Source organism: Schizosaccharomyces cryophilus, assembly GCF_000004155.1.
Source record: "Schizosaccharomyces cryophilus OY26 unplaced genomic scaffold supercont4.1, whole genome shotgun sequence".
In the NCBI taxonomy this organism is placed as follows: Eukaryota; Fungi; Ascomycota; class Schizosaccharomycetes; order Schizosaccharomycetales; family Schizosaccharomycetaceae; genus Schizosaccharomyces; species Schizosaccharomyces cryophilus.
This window is the reverse complement of record NW_013185624.1, coordinates 1,000,603-1,017,180: the sequence shown is the minus strand read 5'-3', so window position 1 is coordinate 1,017,180 and position 16,578 is coordinate 1,000,603. Positions and strand designations below refer to the sequence as shown.

Sequence of the window (16,578 nt, the reverse complement as noted above, 5' to 3'; positions counted from 1 at the left end):
TATACATATAAAATCGATAATTCCAACGGCAAATTAGGATTCTCAGGATTCAAATAATGGAAATGAGAAAGAAGGTCATCAACAAAAGTGTAAAAACCATAGTATTGAGCAAGCTTTTCAGATTCACCTCAACGTGAAACTGAAAATGAATTTCAACGCTCAACAGACCCTAGAATCAGTAAGCGCGCCTTTTAGGCGCTGTAAATGTTTCTTTGTTGTTTTTTTTCCAAAAGCCTTTTGAGAGGAAACTGCTTCCAAGACTAGTCAATTCATGTTTACAGGATTCATTTGTTTGTTTACCACTGGAGAACACTAGTATGATACTACAAGTTTCCTCCTTTTTAATGGAAAAAGGACATATATGAAGGTTAAAGAAAAAGGAGAAAAGAAAAAAGTATCAAAATCTGAATAAATTGGTGATAGCATGCTGATCCCAAGAACTAGCAGATTATTATGAGACAAAACACCTTCGATAGATTTCGCTTACCAAAATATTCTATAAGACTTCATTCATTTTTACTTTTTCTTTAATCTGTATCATTATTCTTTGTTGTTCAATAAATAAAAATGGCTTACCAGCATTTTTTATACTGTATCGTATTATTATTACTGTAACAAAATATTTGTTTATTATTTCCCGAAAACGAAAGTACTCAAGCTTCAGCTCCTTAAAATTCGCATGAAAATCGATGGTTCCAAGAAAAAAGAAAATAAAGCCTTTCAAAAACTCACATATATGCAGTACAACCACGCCAAATGGGGACGACTTTCCTGAAATTAATTTCGACCCTAGATGCATCCACGTCAAGGCATTCAAAGTTTGGACAACTTTGATATCTATTGAATGATTTATTATTGTTTATTTATTTTATTTAGGAATAGAATAGAAACGTAAAGACTTAAACTTGTTTAACCATGGTACTTTACAAGTGACATATCAGAAGTAACAAACGCGAATATTTTTTACGTTTGACTAGCATTTCTTTTGTTTACCATTTTCCATCCTACTGATCCTTTTTCTATCCTTAGATCATAACGGTTCACTTATCTTTTTGTTTGTACCTTTTTTCATTATAGTCTTTTGGACTAATTTTTGGGGAATTGCAAAATAGGAACTTTAGCGAATGAAGGTTGCCAACCAAATACATGGCTCTTTTCATCTTTGAAATCATTTTGTAAGAAAAAAGATTGAAGCGTTTGTTGAACCAAATCTTGCTGCTATTTTTATCAAGCTCTTATGTTTTCTTCAAGCATTATTTTCCAAAAAATTTCAGCTGGTTTGCCGGGAAACAATTCAAGGTACGGATAATTTGGTTTATTAATAGGTATTCTCTCTTTAAGAGGTTTTGGTTCTTTTTTGTTTGGAAAAATTGATCTTTGCGGTTTCATATTTTCGAAAATCCATTCGTGTTAAAAACTAGGCATAACTGCGCAACTCAACATTGTAATATACGAACAAACTATGAATTTTTATGCTCTTTTGCCTTCCAAGCTTGATGTCAATGCGGACAACATAACCGAGAAGTTCTGCCAGTTCTGTTTATGTTGCAATCCTTGGTATGCTGGAGCGGATACAAGACTATTGGCAAATGCTTTTAACTCTATTCCAAAATCTGAGGGCCAAAAGTTTGATATCTGGGTCTTGTTTTTGTTGATTCGGCAGTATCATCAAAAGGTAATCAGTTCCTGGTCCAAATTGGTTGGTTTCTTAGGAGTGGAAAGAAAAGATGAGCAATCTACTCAAAAGATCCAACAGTATGTTGTTCGCTTGAAACGATGGATGAATCAAATGCACGTGGACGCTTTCTTTGATTATCTTTTGAATCGACCGAATGAGTATTATTTGGAAATACCAGAAAGTCAGCCTCAATTGCGATCTAGTGTCAATATAAATGATGACTTGGTTATTAAAGCTTTACGTGCGGGTCTGGTACCTCATCATAATAATTCGATCAATGCATTGCATACTTCAAGCTCTCCATCCAACTGGATGCCTTCAGCGGACCACAATCTTGAGACTGATAGCCAAAGTCTCGGATTCGTAACCCATTCTGAAACTCAAAACTGTCCTAGTCCTCACTCACTTCTGATGCCTACCTCACAAAACATTACGGCTGATCCCGTTCAACATCAGCGACACCATCCTTCAACTGTTCCTAATTCACCGCTTCCGCAGAGTACGAATATGTTTGAGTCATCGAATGAAGCGGCTCAGCTGTCTAGAACGACATCCCATCCCAATAGACATGAAACTTCTTTTCGGGATTCCGAATCTGTTTCCGTTGCCGACTCGATAGACCCTACCAACACTTGGCAGCAGTGGCCTGACGAATTAAGAGATGTTACTTCTCCAAAGGAAAGCGAAACATTGAGTGACTCTTGGTCTCGGTCCGCGAACGTTGATGCTGTTGAGCAAGAAAGAGGGCTTCCACGGAAACGAGGGCGTCCCCCTGGTGCTCGAAACAAATTAAGACAGTTAAATTCCGAAGTATCAATTCCCTTGAACATAGATACGAATTGGTACGAACGATTTGACAAATCAATGCATGCTCAAAATACCATGTTACGAGCCGCATTTTCGCATGCAGCTCATTTACCAACAGAAAAGGTGAATCAGTTACTAAATAGTTACACAGACGAAATCTCTACTTACGTACCTACAAGTTTTCCATCCTCACGGATTAACAGCATGAGAAACATTTCCCATACCATGCTTGCTCTCGTTTCCTCGCAGCTTGAAATTATCGAAGCCAATAATGATAGACTTATCTGGTCTGTCCATCAAGGACCTCTTAGTGCAACCATTTGTCATACTTTCAACGCCGAAAAAACTCCAAACTTGCACGCTTTAGCTGAGCCTACTCTTTTAAAAGATGCTACCATTCAAAGGACAAAGTCTGCTGTGGGTACATTAGGATCATTGGACACGGTATCAACACTGAAAATGGAGATTGCAAAGCTGAATGCTGAGTTACGCCAAAAAAACAATGAAATTGAAAACCTAAAACGGAAAGTTATGAATGCCATTTTCAATTAGATTCTTCTTTTAAGAGTCTGTGATCTACTTACCTCTATAGAACATTTGAAGTCTTTACATTCTTACAGTTTTTGTTCGCTATTTATCAATTTCTATTCTTTCAATTAATAATTAATATCTAATAAAATGAATTTACATTTACCTTCTAACTATTTGCTTTTCGGTGTACACAGCGAATACGTTAATTTCTCTTGAAACTTATCAGCTACTACAACACCTCGTAGTTAGTAGATGGAGGGACATCCCATTGATATGATGCCTGAATTTAGTTTTTCTTCTTTATTTTATGATGGAGTTTCTCAAAATCATTTCACCAAGGTTCCTGCTGGTCAGGATAATAACAAAAGTGTAGATAGAGATGGATATGTGGATTGTACCTCCGATTACTTCAATGCGGTTCACACGTTAAAAGAAGAGCAGCTTATTTGTGATCCTAGTTTTACCTTATTGGATTCTATTAGTGCGTTTGAGATTATGGATCCAAAAATGGATACTGGGATCGAGTACTCTGAAACGAATGTAGATGTCGCTAAAAGTCTTAATCCTGTAGAAACGCTTGCAATAATGGATGGCATTTTTACTGCCGAAAGTGATTGGCATTACGGCATTCCAATGTCAGAGAGCATACTCTGCAGTAAGCATGTTTTTTATATCTGCAAAACTCCGACCTCAAGAATTAAGGATATGGGATTTTCCCGAAAAAAGCTAGATACATTAACAGATCTAGTCCTTTTCCCATATGTGTTGGGAGTTATCAAATGTTGTGATTATGTGCGAAGAGAATTCTTGACCGGTAATATGTATGATGAAGAAGACATGAGCTCCTTTTCCTACCAACTATCTCTCCTTGAAGTTTATCCCGCAGAAAAAGTTTACGATCTTTTGTTAGAAGGGATTCAGTATCTCGAAAACGAAATCAAGAAGGATTCGGGCCCTTGTAACATCCTCATAAATTTGCGAAAACGACTTCAGCTGCGCGTTTCCCTTTTACATATATATGAAAGAAATTCTATTCAAAAAATACATGAAAGCTTGGATAATATTAGCCACTATACTCCCGAATTACTTGATGAATTACAGCTTGTTACGGATAATGTTCGGGAAGATATCATTATGCAATTCTGGGATAGTCGAGTACAAGCACAACTCATCGTTACTGCTCCTCCTCGTAATGTTCCTTCTTGCAATTTAAAGGCTGCGTACGAAAGATTGCAGTACTTTGCACACGACATGAATATTGTTCTGCGAACCCAAAAGCCAGCCTCCCCTATGTCTATATTGTCATTTTGCATTGATAACACACGTTCAAATAGAGTTCCTGAACCATATGTTCGTTCATCATTACAAACGTTTCTTTTGGCTGGAGGTGGTGTCTGTATGATCTATAATCCAATATCTTTTTTTTTGCTTTGCGCTCATCAATTTTCTTGCCTTCCCTCTTCATTTTACGATCCCGAATCTATGTGCCTAATGCCCGAACGCTTGAGTATAGAAATTCAGGCTGAGCTTGAGAGCTTTGTGAGTCATTTTGCTGGCTTTCTACTAGATTTTGTAAGGATTTCTACACATAATCCATGTCGCTTTCGCCGAAACTTAATTAATCTACTTCCTGACTGCGTAATAGCCCACTTACAAGCAAAAACTATAGACGAAAAGTTGAGTTCGCTTGCTTCGATGGACGAAGTCGTGGTTGGTTATTTTTCTGATTTTGCTCTTCACTTAAAATTTGTTATTATAGAGTTAATCCTCACCACCTCTTTTGAGCAAGACCTCCATAAACCTCATCAATGGCCGTATTTATTTTCTTATCTTAATTCGGTTTTTGAATTACACTTACAACATCTTCAACGAATTTTAGGCCGAGCAAAGCCTGAAAACTTGAACTACAAATTTATAAACTACTTAAATGATGAACTGAAAGCAAAGAAGAGCGTTTATTTTGGATATTTTCTTGTAAGTGGCGATTTTAAGTTATTTTTACTAACAAACAGTTGTCTTTGGTATTATTAAAATATGGTGTTTTCACCTGCCCGTTATTTAGTAAGGAAGAAAAAGTGATTTTATCCAATTTCAAAGCTCACTTTAATCCACTTGTAAAACTAAGTGAGATGAAATCAATATCTATTTCTCAATTGAATAAAAATATTCAATACTATCAGTCTTTATCAAAAGAAGGACTCCTGGAGCAAACATTACAATCTTTTGAAGAATCTAAGAAGTCCTTGTTAAAAGTACTGAAATCACCAGTGGAGAATTGTCAACGTGAATTATCTTTTGATTTACAAACAAACTATTTGAAAGATTTAATGTGTTGCTGCATAGCAAATATTGCTACGCTTCAAGCTTTTTATCAAAATCCGCAAAAACAAGTGAAGTTCGAGAATATTTATGGCAAACCTCTTCCAAGTTTGGTTATGCACTAATACCATAGAATTTAAAATGAACAATATTAGCGGTGTTCCCTTTCAAGTACCTTTGAATAGGAATCGTCGAAAATCATCATTAGTCTTAGGAGGATCAATTTGCATTGCATCCTCATTATCGTGCTTTGCATTATTTTCAGTTTCAGCCTGGTTCCTGGAATTTTGAAACTTTTGAATGCCTAATCTCGCACTAGCCTTTCGTGGACGTGGTGTAGGAATCAACGTTTCATTATGGTCTGGGTTGTTATGCATCATTTCGTTCACCGTTGTAACGTGTAATTCTCGACCGCTTAAATTCATACCCTCTACGGCAAGTGCGGCTTTACCAGCGTTATGTATGTCGGCGTATTCAACAATCGCGCCTTCATGTTCAGGATGTAAAACGACTCTAAAAATTTCTCCATAAGGTTCGAAAATAGACCTTAATCTTGCTTCATTAATCGTTTGATCGACATTAATAATTCCCAGGCTTTTACTGTGAACTTGATTAAGTGTTGTCGGACGGCTTTTACTATCGTCTGTACTCTTATTAAGCAATTTAGTAAATGTTGGTCGCTTATCCTTATTTAATTTTTCTTTGTTAATAGCTTTCTTTGGCTGGGATATAACAACATTTAATACTCTTTTTCCCAAAACCTTCCCGGCTGCATTCAAAGCATTATCGGCTTCCGTACTAGTAGACATAACCACATAACCAAATCCCATGTGACTCTTAGAATCCCTTGAAGGTAATCGAACACTTTCTACAGTGCCATAGTCTTGAAAAAAATTACGGACCTGGTTTTCATCAATACTGAAATCAATGTTTGTTAAATAAAGCTCTCTTTTCTCGTACACAGCCCCACTTCTGGCTCCGCTTTTGTTAGGATCCGAAATGAACACTTTCAATTCATACTGATTTCCAAGCGTCGTAGAGTGTAGCTGTAATGCATGATGGGCTTCTTCCGGGGTGCTCATTTGAACATAGCAAAATCGCCTGTTTGTGTCGAATTTTAGGCTTGGAAAACGAACTTGCACAACGCGGCCATATTTTGTGAAAAGATCTGTAATTTTGCTTTCATCAAAAGTAGGCGGAAAATTTGTAACATAAAGGGTGGTATCAACATGAATCTGAATAGAAACTTCATGTCCTTTAATTTGTTTGAGATCTTTGGTCTTAGCAGCAAGAACCTCACTAGTTTCGGAAAACTCAATCTGTGCTATTTTTTTTCCTTCTTGATCATCGTAAATAAATATCTGTAAAATATTGCCGCAGCCTTTGAAGAATTGCTGCAATTCTTTCTCGCTGATATCATTCGGAAGATTACTGACTAAAATAGTAAATTCTTCTCTGTTTCGATGCTTTTCTGGGAGCCTTGTTTTTTTTATGATATCCTCGCCATTTGTCGGTTTTCGCTTTTTGGCATGGTCAGGTGAAGTGGTTGGTTTTTCTTGAACCTCTTTCATCGAGGGAATTATTTCTTGGTTTTGTGCTTGAGAAGTAAGGCTCCTCTTAACAAATAGCTTTTTCGCTTGCGTAACGTCAAAAAACTGGGAAATTGAAGTAAAACAATCATGATTAAGTGTAACGACTGATTCATAAAATTGAAATAACAGCATGGGATTGTCGACATCCTTGTACAGACCTTTTCTCAAAGAATCAATAGCTAGCTCTATGTTGTATCGTGAAGTAGCCGTGTATCTAATAATCCAGAACTGCGTGCTCTTTTGAAAATCTTTCTGTAGTCCATTCCAACACCTTTCAGCGCTTTCATAGTCATTTAGGGAAATGAATAAATTGATTTTTGCACTTTCTATTCTCAAACTATCGTCTCGAAGTCCAGGAAAATGATGGTGCATAAAATTCTCGATGACTTGAATCTCATTTTTTATATAAAGCACAGGGTCTAGTTCATTAGAAGAGATATATATACACAGTTTAAGATACTCAGAAAAAAAGGCACAGTATTCATCAAATCCAGAAAGCAAACCCATCTGTAGACAAGTTTCTTTCTCTTGTTGGATTGCATTATTAGATAATCCAACAACGATCATGTATAAAAGCTTTATGGCCCATAATCTGCCCACAAAAGGACAGTTTCGAACCGAACGTTCTGCAATCGCAAAAGCCTGAGGAGGAAAATCAGGTTTGCTCACCCAAGCCAAGTACTCAAGCCATAGATCACCTACAAGAGGGTAGAAGCATATAGCTCTTTCATACAGTGTAGCAATATATGAAGGAATAGAGGTGCTTCGTCTTGATTCAATATTAAGGAGATCCATGTAGCATTCCAGGGAATGATTAGAAGCACTCAGTTGCAATTCATTATCATATATTTTCTTAAACTTTGACAAATTCATCTCATAAATTTTATTTGTGTTCGACATAATGACTTCGTACTCATCTTGCGACCAATTTTTGGTGACGAAAGAAGAAAGAGATGAAAATGTTTCCTCAATTTGACTGTGAGGTATTTCTAATCTTTCAACATAAAAATCATACATCCTATCTTGCAAGGAAATAGTTTGATCATTTTCAAATAAGTTTTCACCTGTTTCTTCGAGAAACTCCAAATACTGTTCCCATATTCTTTGGCTCTATATTCAATCGACATTAGCAATCTGACTCAAGTCCACACACTCACTCACCTGACTAAAATGGTATTTGCAACTTTCGTATGCTCTTTTAAATAATGCGTGGACATCTTGCAAAGAAACCACGTCTTGTAGTTCCGCATTTTGAGAAGAAAATGTGCTCGGATCAACGAGCGTTAATAAGAAGTCTAAATATAGTCGCCAAAGACGAATCGAGAGGTAATCTTTAACTGCACTTTCAAACAAACCGATAATTCGTTCGTAGTCTTGTAAAGTATTGCACACTGCTTTTTCGTCCTCCAAGTACTCAATCCATATATCTAAACGCATATAATTAGCGAATGAATCTAACAGTTTTCCTAAATTGAATGAAGAGCGTATTTCAATAGCAAAACCACAATATTATAAGACTTATAACATCGAATGGTATGTCCATACTCACCCCTACTTACCTTCAGAAAGAGGAAAGAGGCTCTGAAATCGTTTCCTAGCAGAATGCAAATCATCTTTCAGTCCATGTTGTTTTAGTTCTTCTATGAGTTTCACATGTCCTTCGTAGTTGTAGGGATGCTGAAGTGTGAACTCGAGTAATTCAGAAACGAGTGAAGGCTTCGATTCTGAAGATACTGTTGTATCCATTTCCATGTTTGTACTTCCATGTTCCAGGTTCCCCGATGAATTCATCCTTTTTCCTCAAATGTGGTTTCACTTGGTGTTTGGTCTGAGGTAAGGTACGAAAGAAGAGCCATAGGAGAATACATAGAGGGTTATGATTTGTACTGGTCAATCCCTGATACAATCGACTTTTATTCTTTCTTCCGATTACTAGAAATTAAAAGGGCTGGAGATGTTGATGATTGTCTCTAAAGAAGCAACCGATATTCTAAGGTACGCCATGCTTTTGGCTATTCCCAAAGTAAGTATTAATTAATTCTTCAATTCCTTGCAATAGTTTATTCGAAAATTACAAATGTCTGAAACGACGAAGTTTTAGAGGCTTCATGTTTATTTACATTGTTTGAACCAACTCAAAAAAAACCAGACAGTGCTGAAGGTTTTATAAAAGATAAGAAATAGACCCGGAAGACCAGAGAAAAATAGCTGTAGACGGAAAAAAAGCGACATTGTTGTTTTCCAACATCTCCTTCTCATTTTGAAAAAAGTATCATATCTTGGAATTTCATAGAGTTCTTTGCACCAACAGAAACTTTTATGCTTCTTTATTCAACTCTACAAAACAAGGTGATTCTCCCGATTGTCGACCCAAAGAAGACTCCAAGTTGAATCCGCGGTCTTGCTTTTAGAAATAGCTTATATCATTCTTATAGATCTCTACTCTCAGTTAGTTTCTTCTTTTGCTCTTCTATTGCTTTCAGTTTTTTTCTTTTCTGCCAACCAGGTTCATCAAGTATCCATTAACTTGTCCTTTTCTCTACCCAGTATACAACTGGTACATCAAGGGATCTGTTCAACTTTCTTCGCAAGTAAAGTGTTTTGTGATTTAATAAAACAGAATACAAGATCGATCTATTTAGGTAAATCCGTAGTTGCAAAATTCTGTTCCATAAGAGGATTAGAAGTCCAACTGTTTGACATATGCAAAACTACACTGGGCATTTAACGTCCTTTATAAAAAGTGGATTTCATTATGGTCTCAACAGAAGCCTAGGCCTTGGATCCAAGTTAGCAAAGACAAACTTTTCATCTTTGACATATTCGAAAGAAGTATCGAATGCTCTAAAAAATGGGCTTCCATTAGTTGCTTTAGAGTCCACAATCATTACGCATGGGATGCCATATCCGGAGAATCAGAAAATGGCATTGGAAGTTGAAAATGCAGTCAGGAAATCTGGTGCCGTTCCTGCTACAATTGCAATTATTGATGGAAAGTGTTCAATAGGTATGTAAGTATTTTTTGCACTCTCTTACGTGATGAAGGTTTGGAAGAATCAGAATTACAGAGTCTGGCCAAAATTGGTCAACTTGCTCGCAAAGTATCTCGTAGAGATCTGGGCTATATTACGTCTCAAAAGTTGAATGGCGGAACTACAGTTGCTTCGACCATGATTTTAGCTGAAAAAGCTGGAATCGACGTTTTTGCGACCGGTGGGATTGGCGGTGTTCACAGAGGCGCTGAAACTACAATGGACATCTCGGCAGATTTAATTGAGTTAGGGCGAACTAGAGTTGGTGTCGTGTGCGCTGGTGTTAAGAGTATATTGGATATTGGCAAAACATTGGAAGTCTTGGAAACACAAGGAGTTCCTGTAGTAACTATGGGGCCTGAAAAGTCTTCTTTTCCTGCATTCTTTTCTAGAGAGTCTTCTTTTAAAAGCCCACTGTGCCTACAATCTCCCGAAGAGATTGCAAGTTTACTCTATAAAAACACGGAACTTAATCTACAATGCGGTACCCTTATTGCAGTCCCTACCCCAAAGAGGTGCTCCTTAAACTACCAAGAAATGGAATCCTTTATCGATTTATCTTTGAAAAAATGCGAAGAACAAGGAATTTCTGGTAAAGACATAACTCCCTTTCTTCTTGGCCAACTGTACCATTTGACCAAAGGAAAAAGTCTAAGTACGAATATTGATTTAGTTTTAAACAACGCAAGAGCTGCTGCTTCTATTTCTTCATCTTTGGCTTCACAAAAGCAAAAGAGGTCATTCGTTCCCTTGAATCAATTCAAGTCCAATACATCTCTTTCGGATACATTTCCTAAACCGAATACCCTATTACCGCGTGCAACATTGGAAAGTCCAGTAAGCGAATCACCAAAAGTGGTCGCAATCGGAAGTGTATCAATTGACTCCATATTGACGCTCAAAGGTAACCCATCTTCCGGAATACTGGGTACTTCACACCCGTGTCGTACAATGCAAAGTTTTGGTGGGGTAGCTCATAATATTGCTATTGCTTCTTCGTTGATGGGAGTTCCTACCAAATTAATTAGTTGCTTAGGCAGCAATTCGGTTCCTACGACAGCTATTCTATCTTACCTTTGTGAATCTAATTTACAGTATAAAATGATCGAGAAAGAAGATTTCACATCATGTTCATATACAGCAGTCAATGATCCTCAAGGAAGTCTCCTTTTAGCGGGTGCTGACATGTCAATTATGGAAGAGTTGGCCTATAGAGACTTAGAAAAAGCTCTCGGTGAGTCTTCCTACATTTGCTTTGATGGTAATATTTCCTCGTCCCTAATGCATGATATTACACTTCATAAAAAAGACTTTCAAAAAATCGTGTTCGAACCAACCAGTGGCCCTAAGTCAATCAAAATTATCGATGTATTTAGAAATTCTTCAGTCGATTACCTTACACCGAATTTGTTTGAGCTGGATATACTCTTTGAAGCTGTCAAAGAGCAAGGTTTGTGTGATACGGAGACATGGTGGGCTGCCATTAATTCCTATGGAATAACTTCTTCCTATTATACACGTACGTGATTATATGCTGATTGTTTACTAATTGTCATAGAGATTGAAAGATTGTCAAAAGTAGCTGGGTTCAAAGAACTGACGGAAAAAGGAATTTTGCAAAAGTGTCTACATATACTTCCGTTTGCTAAAAATATAATTATTAAATTAGGTTCAAATGGAGCGTTATTGGTAAGCTCGGATGAAGTTGAAGGCGTTTCATTAAATTCGAGCAGTCTTTGTACACCCGGCAAGGTACTCATAAAACATTATCCAGTCCCAAATTTAATTAAAGATCCTATCAATGCAAATGGTACAGGAGATACATTTGTTGGAGTTCTGATAGCATTATTATCTCGAAATAAAGGAATGGATAATGCGATAAACAATGCGCAAAAAGCAGCGAGTATGAGCTTACAAAGCAACTTATCCGTTAATGAAGAAATCAAATGCCTTATGAATGAATAATAATATGATATAAACAGCTAAAAACGTGTTCTACTGATGGCCAACGGGAGCAACGTTTTCAGGCTCAAATGGATTCATGACTTTCTCTCCTTTTCCTTGTTTAATGTTGTCAACGTCAAGATCAGAATACTCCACCTTTGAAGCATTGATGTTATCCTTATTCTTGTTCAGAGAACCACAGAGAGCAGCTTCTGCATTAAAGATTTCATACATATAATTAATAATTTCTTCAATGTTTGAGGTATTGGTGTTTTCATCTTCTTTTAAATAATACAATAAAGAAGGAGGCATGGACTCATCATATAACTTTGTTTTACAGTTCAAGTAGGCATGAATGGGGAAAATAGCAGCCTTCTTTCGCAAAGCAAGTCCTAAAGTTAGCCATCCATATTCAACTGGAGTTTGACAGTTTGAAGCCACTTCTCTTATTCGGTCGTCACTACTTTTCATAGCGTTACTAACAATAGGCTGAATGTGAATATTGCAGTGAAAATGCTTGTTGGAAACACAAACCCAGTCAGGATTATTATAAACACAAAAGATTTCTTCAGGATGGATCATGATAAATCTTGGGTGCGTAAGTTTATATCGTGCTACTTTGACATGCAAGTCCGTATATCCATAGCTTCCTTTCATCTTCTGGAGGTAATTTCCTACAGTCTCCCAAATCGCGTCCTTAAGCCTAGGAGAATATAAGTCGTAGAGCATAATATGATGAAGAAGAACAGACATAGGCACATTAGGCCCTCTTAAGAAATTGATGAATTGCTCGAAAGCCTCCGGAAAGTTTTTCTCTGCAAGCTTCATGCTCTTTTTTGCATTTTCATTGTCGATTTCAATTGATATAGGAGCCTCAGAGTCTGACATAAAACAATCTGCGTACTGTGCATGCAAAAAAGGAGTACGAGATGTGCCGTATAGGATACTGAAGAATCCCTTTGCAAATGGAACTTTAATCCTTTTTGTTTCTTCCTTTCTTTGAATAATAGAGCCTTTTTCCTCTGCAAATTGTTCTGTCGTAGATATGTTGCTTAATTTCAAAAGCGTGTCTGCATGTGGCATACTAAGGGAGTAATCAAGACTCAGTGCTTCCACAGAGGTGTTGAAGCTATTTGATGTTAATGAGCCATTATAAAAGTTGGATGACTCAAAACCCAATTCGTTATGCTCATTAGGCATATCTGGATTGTATATGTATTCAGAGTCACTATCGATATATTCAGATCCTGTGGAACAGGCCATACAAAGCTGCTTTAAATGTTGAAACGCTTTTTGAAAAATACTGGAGTTTACATCAGTTTCAGCTGCTGGATGAGAAAAGTTATACATCGGGGTATCTTTCCTTGCTTGTTGATCCATATTGACCTTACAAGCTTGAGCTTCAAGTATATCTATATATGAATTTAGAAGACGTGTTTGTAGAAAGTAATAAACAAGGAATTGGTTGTATTCTAAGTAGAATAATCGGATTCTTGTATGTAAACGGTAAACAAAAACAATTATCACAACAAACAAACAATCCTTATTGCTTTAGCCAGATGAAATTATAATGAAACATAATTAAATCTCACTTATTTGTAATCTGCTTAAACCATTGAGAAAAGTTTCGAAAATAGTAAAATCCCTGTTGAGGAAATGTTTGTTCGAATGAAAATATGTCACAGAAGCACGAATTATTTATCCAACTAAGCAAATTTTGAATTTTGAATGATCGTAGAATTGTTCTTGGAAGTTGATTATCTTATATTGATTTTTGGATTTTGGACTTAACAACTTTTACAAGAATTGCAAAGAAACGCGAATCCTCTTACTTCTATAACGAAACCTAAAGAAAGATGTCAGAAGAATATGTCAAACTAATTTCCAGTGATGGTTTTGAGTTTATTTTAAGAAAAGACATTGCTTGTATATCTGGAACCATAAAAGCCATTCTGAATGAAGGCAAGGATTTATTTTTTCTTTTCTGACGGGAGTTGATTAACAATTATGCTAGGTGTATTTGCTGAAGCCCAGAAAAACGAGTGTACGTTCCCTGATATACGGTACGGATTTTTACAACGTCTTTAAGGAGGTATCTGACAAAATCGATTCTAGCGGTTCACTTTTAGAAAAGGTTTGCGAATACTTACATTACAATCATCGCCACAAGAATCAGCAGGATGTTCCCAAGTTTGACATTCCTCCAGAAATGGTCCTAGAACTATTGGTCACTGCAGAATACTTGGACAGTAAGTTATAAGTTGAACTATCATTCTATCTGTGCTAACTTGAGTAGCTTAGAAACTTTACTTGTGAATGTCAATAACTGAGCCGTTACTCAGTAGATCCCTCAAAAGTTTTGTTATTTTTTTTTTCAGTTGATTATTTATGCGACTACAAACAGTAGTACTTTAAGGCATAACTTAGAATCCAAGAAACATAAAATATTTTATTCAGAATTCGTATAAAGACATTGCAAGAATACTTTTTGAATAGATGTCTTGATCAACCTATTTCGGTATTTTTCCCTCTAAAAGCATAGCCTCTAATCGGTTAATTTCAGCAATTGAAGAAGCATGTTTAATTGCGTCTTTGATTTTTTCTTTCTCCTCGGGAGTTAACGCATAGCCGGTGGAAACGGTTGTATTCGTATCTGTATTCGATGACTGTACAAGAGTTCCCAAATCAAATACACGGCTTTTAACCCCCATGATAGATGCAGCTATTTCAGTAGGACGGTCCACAGTTCCAAACATTTCTTGAGCTCGAGATCGTTCGTTTTCGCGGACACGCTCAAAATCTAAGATATGCAATGACGGAATTCGCCATATTAAGTATAATCTGTAATACTGGTTTTGGCTAACTGCATTATCGAGACAAGTCAAATGAGTGAGTCTGGTGCATGTAGATAAGGGATCTAAATCCGCCAGTTGTTGGATATGATTTTGGGCTAACGAAAGGATTTTTAAGTTGGGTAACACTTTGCCAAGCTCTGGGTCAATCGTGCTTATTCTATTTCGACCACAAAGAAGGGTTTGAAGACGTCTCATACGTGGGAAGTTTCCTAAATACCGAATGTCATTGTCGGTAAAATCGATGCTATCATTGGTATCTCGAAGAATACCCAAGTTTTCAATTAATGGAATTTGATACCCTGTAACTTTTGTTAGTAATTCTGCATAAAACCAGATCAAACGCAAACATATCTTAAATCCAATTCGGATTCCTTCAAAGGATTGATAAATGAAGGAACCTGCGTTAAAAATTCTGCATTCAAACGCATAGAATATTTATATGCAATGTGAAACCTTTAAAAACCGTTAAAAGCAAATCCAAATATGCCTTATTGGCAGTGCTAGGAAATATGTCGTTATGACTTCTCTCAATTTCTAATATTGATCCAACTATTTTTAAATGAAAGAAAACACTAAATTCAAATGTCTTTCACCAACTAAACTGCAGAGAATGAGGGAAAAACTGTTTCCTACTGAGAGGTTATGTGAGAGAGCTTAGTCTGGAGGACTTTAGAGGGTTGTCTAGCATACATGACATTTGACGCTCACAGGAATCCTTTTTGCTTGCACAAAAAAATGAAAACTACTTTCTTTAAAATGGTCGGTCTGCGAAAATCGAATTGGTATCGCTTCCCAGGAATCATCAAGCTGGTTATGTGAAACACAAATGTCTATTTATCGACTTAGATATCTGATGCCACTTATATTTACTATTGAAGCGATTATTTTCAACCAAGATTGACTGTAATGGTTATAACTTTTGAATGGGGTCTTTTCTATGAAAATTTATTTTCCCCGAATGGCTTTGTTTCTTTGCCAAAAGACATAGGGATGTACTTTTTTATTGTTTTTTAAAATTATTTTGCTATAATTTTCTTCAATCTCAATCGAGTCAGTAAGTCTGAAACGAACTTATTTCATTCTAGCACGAATGCTGAACCAGGGAAGCACAGTCAGTTGGATTCCAAAGTACATGGCCCTCATGGAATAACGAGACATTTATTTATTTAAAAGCTAAATAATTCTGGTCACATTCTATTCTGTATCCTCTGAAGGAAATTCATGTAACCTTCATAGATGATCCAAAAAATTTCATTGCTATGGCTTGCTAGCAATCTCGTTTCATAAAATTATATCGACAATTTATTCAATTTGTATTACTCAATCGTTCAAGTTATACAGATGATACCTCCAAGTTGGTCGATTTGGATGTCTGTTTGTTTTCTAAGTTTAAACGTTTAACAGCTAACTCATCTTGGTGGTTAAGTTAAAAACGCTTTTAATGGATAAGTTAAAGTCTAAATGCAACCTAGGTAACTCTAGACTTATCGAAATACTGTTGATCATGTGCAATCCAAGAAAGCAAGAATGACATTCAAAAAAGAATCACACCGCGTCAACAACTGTTTATTTTCTTTGTTATTATCAATAAAGTACACAATCATTTCAGTTTTCAATTTATTGTATACAATAAATCCCCCTACCGCCCACAACGTAAACATTGACACACATGCACAAGGGGATTCGCTTAAAATAGTTTAAATGAAGATCGCAAAAAGTGAAGATGTGGTAATTTAGAAATCGAGTTTATAAAACGAATGTTTACCAGGTTTCCCACTCTGCATTTCCTTTTTGATTTCAATTTATTTTTTCAAATAAAC

General features: G+C 36.4%; 7 protein-coding genes across 7 annotated transcripts; 4 read left to right on the top strand and 3 right to left on the bottom strand.

Moving 5' to 3' along the window:
• Positions 1-996: 996 nt before the first annotated feature.
• SPOG_04500 (ARS binding protein Abp2) lies at positions 997-3,200 on the top strand. The gene has a single exon (XM_013166499.1). It carries the CDS (start codon positions 1,463-1,465, stop codon positions 3,035-3,037), a length of 1,575 nt encoding a protein of 524 aa, XP_013021953.1. The 5' UTR covers positions 997-1,462; the 3' UTR covers positions 3,038-3,200.
• A 47-nt stretch (positions 3,201-3,247) lies between these two features.
• SPOG_04501 (NatC N-acetyltransferase complex subunit Mak10) lies at positions 3,248-7,196 on the top strand. Its single transcript, XM_013166500.1, has 2 exons — positions 3,248-4,990; positions 5,029-7,196. The coding sequence occupies exons 1-2, from the start codon at positions 3,269-3,271 to the stop codon at positions 5,458-5,460; spliced, it is 2,154 nt and encodes a 717-aa protein (XP_013021954.1). The 5' UTR covers positions 3,248-3,268; the 3' UTR covers positions 5,461-7,196.
• Positions 4,988-9,431, bottom strand: SPOG_04502 (RNA-binding protein Prp24). The gene is made up of 3 exons (XM_013166501.1): positions 8,487-9,431; positions 8,089-8,354; positions 4,988-8,037 (listed from the first exon to the last, which is right to left on the bottom strand). The coding sequence occupies exons 1-3, from the start codon at positions 8,716-8,718 to the stop codon at positions 5,503-5,505; spliced, it is 3,033 nt and encodes a 1,010-aa protein (XP_013021955.1). The 5' UTR covers positions 8,719-9,431; the 3' UTR covers positions 4,988-5,502.
• SPOG_04503 (carbohydrate kinase) lies at positions 8,785-13,408 on the top strand. Its single transcript, XM_013166502.1, has 3 exons — positions 8,785-9,934; positions 9,973-11,478; positions 11,518-13,408. Exons 1-3 carry the CDS (start codon positions 9,631-9,633, stop codon positions 11,922-11,924), a joined length of 2,217 nt encoding a protein of 738 aa, XP_013021956.1. The 5' UTR covers positions 8,785-9,630; the 3' UTR covers positions 11,925-13,408.
• On the bottom strand, positions 11,481-13,967 carry SPOG_04504 (uncharacterized protein). The gene has a single exon (XM_013166503.1). It carries the CDS (start codon positions 13,281-13,283, stop codon positions 11,955-11,957), a length of 1,329 nt encoding a protein of 442 aa, XP_013021957.1. The 5' UTR covers positions 13,284-13,967; the 3' UTR covers positions 11,481-11,954.
• Positions 13,584-15,062, top strand: SPOG_04505 (elongin C). The gene is made up of 4 exons (XM_013166504.1): positions 13,584-13,865; positions 13,918-13,966; positions 14,019-14,152; positions 14,200-15,062. The coding sequence occupies exons 1-4, from the start codon at positions 13,760-13,762 to the stop codon at positions 14,202-14,204; spliced, it is 294 nt and encodes a 97-aa protein (XP_013021958.1). The 5' UTR covers positions 13,584-13,759; the 3' UTR covers positions 14,205-15,062.
• SPOG_04506 (U2 snRNP-associated protein Lea1) lies at positions 14,224-15,450 on the bottom strand (the record flags this gene model as incomplete). Its single annotated transcript, XM_013166505.1, has 2 exons — positions 14,224-15,170; positions 15,392-15,450. The coding sequence occupies 2 exons, from the start codon at positions 15,448-15,450 to the stop codon at positions 14,414-14,416; spliced, it is 816 nt and encodes a 271-aa protein (XP_013021959.1). The 3' UTR covers positions 14,224-14,413.
• Between the last annotated feature and the right edge of the window lie 1,128 nt (positions 15,451-16,578).